Source organism: Nicrophorus vespilloides, unplaced genomic scaffold, assembly GCF_001412225.1.
Source record: "Nicrophorus vespilloides isolate i.1.1-1 unplaced genomic scaffold, Nicve_v1.0, whole genome shotgun sequence".
Taxonomy (NCBI): domain Eukaryota; kingdom Metazoa; phylum Arthropoda; class Insecta; order Coleoptera; family Silphidae; genus Nicrophorus; species Nicrophorus vespilloides.
The window spans coordinates 52,837-61,355 of record NW_017096725.1 but is presented as its reverse complement, the minus strand read 5'-3'; the positions used below and the strand labels follow the sequence as shown (position 1 = coordinate 61,355).

The following is an 8,519-nucleotide window of genomic DNA, read 5'->3' as shown; positions in this document are numbered from 1 at the left end:
TATATATATATATACAGTGTTGTCAATTTATAATGAAGGGTTAATGCGTATTTTATAACTTACTCTCATCAATGTTTAGAGTCAGGGTAGCATGAATCCTGCACGATTATGTACGTTGACGATATCTTGTCCGTCGCTCCCGATATATTGCAGATAATTTAAGCTAGAGGACCGTAACTTACAAATACAGCCCACAGCCACATTACTAACAAACAATGGTCTGATGCTATATCAACCAATACATCAAAACTGCCGCGCCAAAGAGGAATAACACGAGAGGAATTAAAATATACACACCGAATCGTCGTCGTCAGCGTTGTTGCTGTTGTTACTTGTGAACTAGCAAATAATCGTGTTGTTTCTCTTTAGCGGACTGGCATGAAAAAAAATAAAATGGTTTTAAAACAAACTTGTATATCTCGCAAACCACTTTAGCTTAAGTAGCCGTTAATTTTGAATCTACAGCATCTAAACATAATTGAAATATATATATAACAAAAAAAAGTGAGAGAGATGTAGAGGAGGCAAAGATATGCATGTTTTAAGTGAAAGAGGTTTGGTATTATTCACAAGTGTAAAAACTCACCGGCGGCGCCGCGAGCCGAACTTAGGTGGAACTGCGCTGCTTCCATTAGCCTGTTTGGTTTCAATTACCACATGAGCGCAACCTTTATATTCCTACTATATATATAATTCCTATACATATGTTTATTTGCCTAACCCTAACTTACAAGATTCGTTTTGTATGCAAATTAAATAACTGACTTGGTTGTGTTAAAAGAAGTATTGCAATTTGAAAACAAACAAAAGAAAGAACTCAAATCAAAATAAATTAAGAAACAAGTGTAAACAAAATCAAAAGGAAACTGTCTGAAGTAAGCCAAAAAAAATTATATGTGTGTATCTCTCAAGTTTTTTTTTCTTATCCGAATTCTGATAGATATATAGATATTCATAGAAACGAGAACAAAGATAGTGGACACTCACCTTCATGATTTCACGAAATTTGCCAATCTCCCTTGTTATAAGGTCTCTTTTCTCTTCCTCCACATCAGCCTCATCTAATATTTTATTTCTTTTCTCTAGAACTTCTTCTGCAAATAACAATACAATTAATTAACTTATTGCAATCAGGTGTAGTCGAATATTTCTCATTAAATAAAAAAACACTTATGTTTGTCACACTCACAACACAAGTGGAAAACACAATTAAGTATACCTTCTTTCTTCAACTCAAAGTTATTCATCTCATCCTTATATTCGATGAGCAATTGTTTGATTCGGTCCAGCGCCCCGTTGTCTAACATTTTAGTCTCGTCGTCCAGGGGTTCCTCCTCTTCCAACTCGTCCTGCAGAGGAGAACCAGATCCTTTTTCCTTTTGCCGTTTTTCAGCTGCAATTCACGAAACACTTTAACAAAACCATTCAACCAATAATAAATGGGTGATTCCTCAATACCTTTATATTTATCTAGAACAGCCTTAGTTTTAGAATCGACTTTCGCGACAAGTCTCTTCTCACCGACCATCAGGTCGTGCAAAATTCTCACAGCACGCAATCCCGCATCCGGCCCTGCCAATTCACAAAATCCGAAACCTTTAACGCGTTTCCAACTAATCACCGGACCGCACGTCGCTAGGATTTGTCTCACCATTGTGTCCGGAGCTTTCTCAGTGATGTTTCCTGCGAAGCAAATTACGAAATGTTACGTCCAACCTTTACGAGATCATGCTCTGTCCAACTTACCCACAAAAACTGTGACAGGGGGACCCTGGATCTGCTTGAATTGGTCACGATTTGGATTGAGTTTTGGGAATGCCCTAATCTGTGGAGCAGTCGTAACCTGCATAGGTACCATCTATTCAAAGGATGGATGGACAAAATTAAATCAATAAAGGAAATAATAATCTACATAAAGACACACTGATGAGCAAGCATGAAACCACACTTGTTGTTAGTGCAAATCATAAAATGATAAATGTAAATAGGACAAAGTTAAAAATGTTAATGTTAATTATGATGTTGGGATGGATGAGGTTACAATGTTATAATATATACGTACATGTTGGATGGGCATAACTGCTGGCATCAGTGGAGGTGGTGGCCCAGACATCTGCATGTAAGCCATACCGGATGGCATTGGCAAACCTTGCACTAAAGGAGGACGTCCAGGGTAAGACATTGCACTTTGTTGTTTATGGTTTCACAGGCATTTATCTAAAACACAACGTACATCAAACCAATACCGAATCTAACCTTAAAAAATTACAACACACAGAATAGTCGAGAAAAAAAGTTTATCTTGTTTTTCGTAAGTCGACTATATCCTTACTTTTTAGATATTGAATCTTAAGTGTTTCCGTATTAATTACTATTCTATATAATACATATATAATAATAATATTAATAAAATAATTGTAAACGCCTTCTTTTATATTAATGTCACTACAAATCGCGATCAACACTGAACAATAGTACAGATGTCGCTGGGTCACGGCGTTCAGGGGACAAAAGGATATTTAGCAAATCGCCAGTCTGGCCAACCTCTAAACAATTTAGCCCAATATAGCCAACCGAGTCAATCGCCTCATACTGTCTGACACGATCTACGATCCTATTGGAAAAGCACGAAACATGAAAGCAGGGACTTTTCTTATTAGCAAGTTGATATTTTCTTCAGTTGCATGTTGTAAGCAGCACTGCGGGCACGTCAGTTTTTTACCAACTGGTACACGTCAACGTCATCTTAATTGTTGGGTGTAAAAATTCAATAATAATACAACAAGATCATTTGTTGTTACTTCAGCCCCCTATAGTTAGCCGCTAATATTCAGCAATCATGGTAATAAATCTTAATGGGAATCCCCATTTGCCTTACCTTATTCTTAAGAAATTAATGAATCATGGACTGAAACAATTCTAATACTATGTTTTTTCTCTTTCAGGTGCTCATAGCTGCTGCTGTTTGCACCAAAGCTGGAAAAAGTAAGCATTCTCAATTTACAAGTGAATTACTTCATTAATATATGTTTGCAGCTATCATATCGAGACAGTTTGTTGAAATGACCAAGGCTCGAATAGAAGGTTTGCTTGGTGCCTTTCCCAAATTAATACCAGCTGGCACTCAACATACCTTTGTTGAAACTGATTCAGTGCGTTATGTGTATCAGCCACTGGAGAAACTGTACATGCTTTTGATAACAACAAAGGCTAGCAACATATTAGAGGATTTGGAAACACTTAGATTGTTTGCCAGAGTTGTGAGTGCATTTATTTGAATATCCAAAAGTGAAGTGTTTTAAATAATAAACTTTTAGATTCCAGAGTATTGCTGCTCATTGGATGAGAACCAGATTGCTGATAATGCATTCAATTTGATATTTGCCTTTGATGAAATCGTAGCTTTGGGATACAGAGAAAGTGTTAATCTTACTCAAATTAGAACTTTTGTTGAGATGGATTCCCATGATGAGAAGGTTTATCAAGCTATTAGACAGGTGAATATTTATACTGCTCAATAATGATTTTATTATAGTTTAATTGTTAATTTATTTAGACGCAAGAGAGGGAAGCTAAAAATAAAATGAGGGAGAAAGCTAAAGAGTTGCACAGGCAAAAGATGGAAGCGGCGAAGAAGGGCGTCAAACCGGCGTTCGGTGGAAGCGGCGGATTCGGAAATTCCAATCCGTACACACCTGTTGCACCTGTTGTTGGAGATGTTGCTAACAGCAACAGCGAAGTGAAGCACCAATCGACATCGTCGGTAAAGTGAGTGCCGGTTTTGTTATGATCGAACCGTATCGTATGTAAATGATTGGTGTTTGTGTTTTTTTCAAGGAAATCGGTGGCTACCGGTCGTGGCATGAAGTTGGGTGGTAAATCCCGTGATGTCGAATCGTTCGTGGATCAATTGAAGTCAGAGGGAGAAAACGTGACGAACGCGAACGCTCAGCATAAAGTGAGCACCGGCCACAAAAAGGCTGCGGTCAAGGTGAACGAAGACGAGGTCTACCTCAGACAAGAGGAGAAATTGGTGGTGCAGATGGGAAGGGACGGAGGAATCCAGCAGTTCGAGCTATCCGGTTTAATCACATTACATATTTCGAACGAGAAGTGGTGCAGGATTCGCGTTCAATTGGACAACCAGGATACGAGAGGCATACAGCTGCAGACGCATCCGAACGTCGACAAAGAATTATTCAGATTGCGTTCACAAGTGAGAAAAAACTTGCTTCAATTTTAAATGATATTTTTATTTTCAATTGTTCTTGTTTAGATCGGTTTGAAGCAACCGGCGAAACCGTTCCCGTTGGACACAGATGTAGGCGTACTGAAATGGAGGTTGCAGAGCAGCGATGAGAGTCTGGTGCCGCTGCTGATAAACTGTTGGCCGTCAGAGTCCGGAGACGGAAGTTGCGACGTCAACATTGAATACGAGTTGACCCACAGCGATTTGGAGCTTGCCGACGTGAACATACTCATTCCGTTGCCGTAACTATATTCATTTATAATAATAATGTTAATCTCATTTCGTTTACATATATGATGCGTTTTTGCAGAATGGGATGCACGCCTGTTGTGTCCGAATGCGACGGTAATTACAATCACGAACCGAGAAGAAACCATTTGGTGTGGTCTCTGCCTATCGTCGATTCGAGTAACAAGACAGGTTCCCTGGAGTTCTCCGCGCCAAAGGCCATCCCCAATGACTTTTTCCCGCTGACCGTTTCGTTCACATCAAAAAGCTCTTACGCTAACATTAAAGTGAGTCTTCAGCTCTTCTCTTCTCATCCGACCGATAATTTATTTAACGTTTGTTGTACAACAGGTGGCCGATGTTATGCTCGTCGATGATGAATCGCCGGTGAAGCACACCGTAGAATCAGTCCTGTTTCCCGATAAATACGAGATCGTATAAAGTGCGGGAATCGTCCTCTCGTTACATTCAATAACAATGATGCATGATTCTATTATTTTCTTTATATTGTACTAAAGGTTATATATATACAATATTCTTTGTTTGTACAAAATAAGAGAATGATTTAATTTACACAGTTTCTTATTGCGGACGTCGCGTCCGCTTATTTTGAATTTATTCTTTTCGTCATCGATCACTAAATGTATATACCAGTATTATTATCCAAGATACGGATAATAGCGGATAAAAAAAAAACAGAAAGAAAGTAGGTTCTTCGATAACTTGTTTATATATTAGTTTTGTGTAATAATATTGTTATTATATCGTAATAATAACCTTGTATGATAATAGTTTTTATTATTAATAATTTGTCTCCTTTAGTTTAACACAAATGATATTTTCGTTCATATTATTAAAGTCCTAGTTAAAACCCATTTGCTTACAGAATTATTAAACATACATTCTATTAGTTGCGTAATTCGTCTTCCGTTTTTCTTGCAATTATGGTTTAGGATATTTACAAAATTACAAGAAAGTCCAAAACTTTAAGCTTCTAACACAATTATAGCTTTAAAATAACTTTCGAACATTAATAGCCTCGTTAATACTAATCCTAACGATTAAATAAATATACTAATCAAATTTAGTACTAATTGCTGATTAATATATAAAAAATCATCAAAAGATGGTAGCGCCATCGATTGATCACAACTCGAACTCTATAGTTCGGCTGTTTTGGCGCTGCTCCAATTCCTTTTAATTGGATTCAAATAATTACATGAAAATTAATTTTATATTTACTTGCAGAGTTATGACCAAGTTGCAGCTTTTTTTATACGCTAGTAATTTAGTTATAGTTCGTTATGTAAGTACAACATTTGTTTATTTTCCATGACAACCATAGCGCAAGTACTTGTAACTTACAAAAGTAATTTGAAAAATGCGTGCTAAATAAAATACTTACACTCATTGTTATTAAAGTGAAGATTACATGAGAAACCACGCAAAAGACCTGAAAAGGAATAACTTTGTTGTAATTGTTTGAAAATCCGCAAAATATAAACAACCAAAAAACTTACCTACTAATTCTCAAATTGATAATTGGAACGCACTCTCGATTTGCGTGCAATTTACAGTCGATTTATAGAATAGAAGAAGTCGAGTGTTCTTCGTGGGTGAATGATGAAAATTGATCGAGAATCTTTTAAATTTGCTTTTATTCAACACTATCAACTATGTAAAACACAAATCATCTGTTATATAACCAATGAGAGATTACACTTATTCAAAAGATCGTCGTCCAAGAGGCGACAGGAGAGGCGAATAGGGGGGACATGACATGATCTTCCTCCGAATCAAGAATTCCGTTCACGCGCGAAACGAGTAATAGTCATCAATCAATCAATCCAGCATCAAACACACAGTTGCAAACTCGATTTGCCGAAAAAAAGAAAACAGAAGAAACCGTAGCACTAAAGACACATTCATCATACACATGTTTCTATATATATATATATATTTTTTTCATTTAAAACTCGATCACAGAAGTTTCGACTAAAAGATTCGCGAGAATAATGTAATCAAGATCAAGATGGAAGAATAAATAATAATTGAAAGTTTCAAGCAAATCAAATAAGCGAAATGCATTTGATTCATTATCGAAATAACTCCATCATTATTTATTTATTACAGATTATTTCTACGAGGATAATATAGCTCGACAAGATTGTTATTTTAAATAAATAAAAAATAATAAAATGTTGAAAAGATTTATGTTTGTTTTATTATAAATAATCAGTAGCTTAACTAACATAAAGTGCCCATCCCCATGTGAAAGTATTTTTTTTTACGTTAAGCAACATTGTTCTTTACAGCGCAACTATACTAAGCTGTCATCTAACAATTAAATATATAATACGTTATTACTACATCATACTCGATGGGATCCTTTTTTTTTATTGTTGTTCTTTTAGTCTTGTCGCAAATGGGAATTGGCGATTTTCAAATTTATTTCAAACAAAAAAGAAACATGAGAGCGCGCGCGCGTTTTCTTTACTTTCCCTTCGCTACATATTGTTCATTCAGTTATATTGCAAATTAAGAGAGATTGTCGATCGTTGCGCAAAGAGAAGAGATGCGATCATCCTTCAATCGGTTTGCTCATCATAACATCATCATCATCAACATCGCCGAAATATACAACCATTTGGTACAAGAGCAAAAGAAACAAGAAAAATTAAATATATCAAAAAAAATAATAATGAAAATTATAATTGAGGATTAGCCGTCGGCGAAACTCTAAGTACACTGATTTAACGGAGGGCTTTGGCTGCGCTCGACACTTCGTCAACTCTTGCTCTTGCTTTTGTCTGTCCTTTCATCTCGTTTAAATATAATAGTCAATACAAAAATTAGTTCCCCCATTCTTTTTTTTCTTCTCGTAATATATTCCACCCAATAACAATAAACAGCACATCGTCGGATCGGAAATAATAATTATAATAATAATAATAATAGTTATAATAAAAGAGAATCGAAAAAGAAAAAAAATAAGAAAGAAACGTACGCCATCAAAATACTAAAGCCTCTTTTGTTTTTCTTCTTATCATCGACTAAACTTAATGTTTACATATAGTATATATTTACAATTATTGAAATGACAAATGTAAACGCAGCTCGTACATATATATATATATATCAAAGGAAAATAATAATAATAATAAAACAAATGAGAAAATTGATTAGTACATATATATGTATGTGTGTATATATATATTTCATACGCGTTTCAATTGGCTATCTCAAAACTACATCGTGTGACAACAATTAGCAAACAAACAAAAAAAAAACATATGTCCATAGTTTTACCAAAGAAGGAAATAATCGTAAAAAGTAAGTAATATCCACTCACGAATTAATCAAGTTAAGAAAAAAAAAATGAATGATTTGAACATTTTAAAAATGGTTTCTTCTTTCAGTTTCGCTATTTTCGCGTAATAAAATAAATGAACGAAGAAAAAAATAAAATATCTCTCTCTGATTAAATAACTTCTATGTTACATAAGAAAAAAACTATACCCACACTTAGAATAAATAAAGAATACGAATGGATGTACCTTTTTTATGCTCTCGGGAAGACCTCGACTCTTATTGTACAGACGGAAAATCGCGACGATGTAACAACGTCAAAGTGACGTGCACGGACTTCTTTATTTTGTAACCAATGGTTACAACGGTAATTTACTTAAATGGTTATATAACAATTGCTGTCGTTTCGTTACTACGGTTTCATCGCACTATATAAGTATACATATATGCACATATATATATATATAAATATTAAAGAGGAATAATTAATATAATAACTATACAATAAAAAAAAAATTAATAAAGTTTCTCTTTCATATCCAATGTTCACTGTTTAATTTTTCTAAGTTTAAAATAATAACAAAAAAAAAATAATAATAGTAGTAATTATCAATAATATTGTATAAGTTCGATAAATATATATTCACATATATATTTCCACTCTGATTTAGTCACTCACCGATTCCCATTATCAGAAAATAATAATAATAATTTATAAACAACAAGAAGAAGA

At 34.7% G+C, this 8,519-nt stretch overlaps 2 protein-coding genes across 7 annotated transcripts in view; one reads left to right on the top strand and one right to left on the bottom strand.

Moving 5' to 3' along the window:
- Positions 1 to 2,458, bottom strand: part of LOC108557994 (RNA-binding protein 25) — a 5,485-nt gene extending 3,027 nt beyond the window's left edge. The window contains exons 1-6 of one of the 6 annotated variants that reach the window (XM_017914774.1): positions 2,333 to 2,458; positions 2,063 to 2,217; positions 1,747 to 1,858; positions 1,459 to 1,683; positions 1,220 to 1,393; positions 988 to 1,094 (exon numbers count right to left, since the gene is read on the bottom strand). In XM_017914774.1, the coding sequence (XP_017770263.1) occupies positions 988 to 1,094; positions 1,220 to 1,393; positions 1,459 to 1,683; positions 1,747 to 1,858; positions 2,063 to 2,182 (738 nt within the window). In that variant the 5' untranslated portion in view covers positions 2,183 to 2,217; positions 2,333 to 2,458. Of the gene's footprint in view, positions 1 to 987; positions 1,095 to 1,219; positions 1,394 to 1,458; positions 1,684 to 1,746; positions 1,859 to 2,062; positions 2,218 to 2,269 lie in introns of those variants that run through there. The other 5 variants (XM_017914775.1, XM_017914771.1, XM_017914770.1 and 2 more) reach the window with 5 other exon arrangements.
- A 210-nt stretch (positions 2,459 to 2,668) lies between these two features.
- LOC108557998 (coatomer subunit delta) lies at positions 2,669 to 5,266 on the top strand. The gene is made up of 9 exons (XM_017914778.1): positions 2,669 to 2,842; positions 2,946 to 2,985; positions 3,037 to 3,260; positions 3,318 to 3,497; positions 3,557 to 3,768; positions 3,838 to 4,216; positions 4,277 to 4,491; positions 4,560 to 4,764; positions 4,829 to 5,266. Exons 1-9 carry the CDS (start codon positions 2,840 to 2,842, stop codon positions 4,916 to 4,918), a joined length of 1,548 nt encoding a protein of 515 aa, XP_017770267.1. The 5' UTR covers positions 2,669 to 2,839; the 3' UTR covers positions 4,919 to 5,266.
- Positions 5,267 to 8,519: the final 3,253 nt, after the last annotated feature.

Bases quoted from the DNA above. Each gene is read 5' to 3' on its own strand.
- LOC108557998 (XM_017914778.1), top strand. The intron at 4,217-4,276 runs GTGAGAAAAAAC...GTTCTTGTTTAG, and splicing joins TATTCAGATTGCGTTCACAA to ATCGGTTTGAAGCAACCGGC. The intron at 4,492-4,559 runs GTAACTATATTC...GCGTTTTTGCAG, and splicing joins AACATACTCATTCCGTTGCC to AATGGGATGCACGCCTGTTG.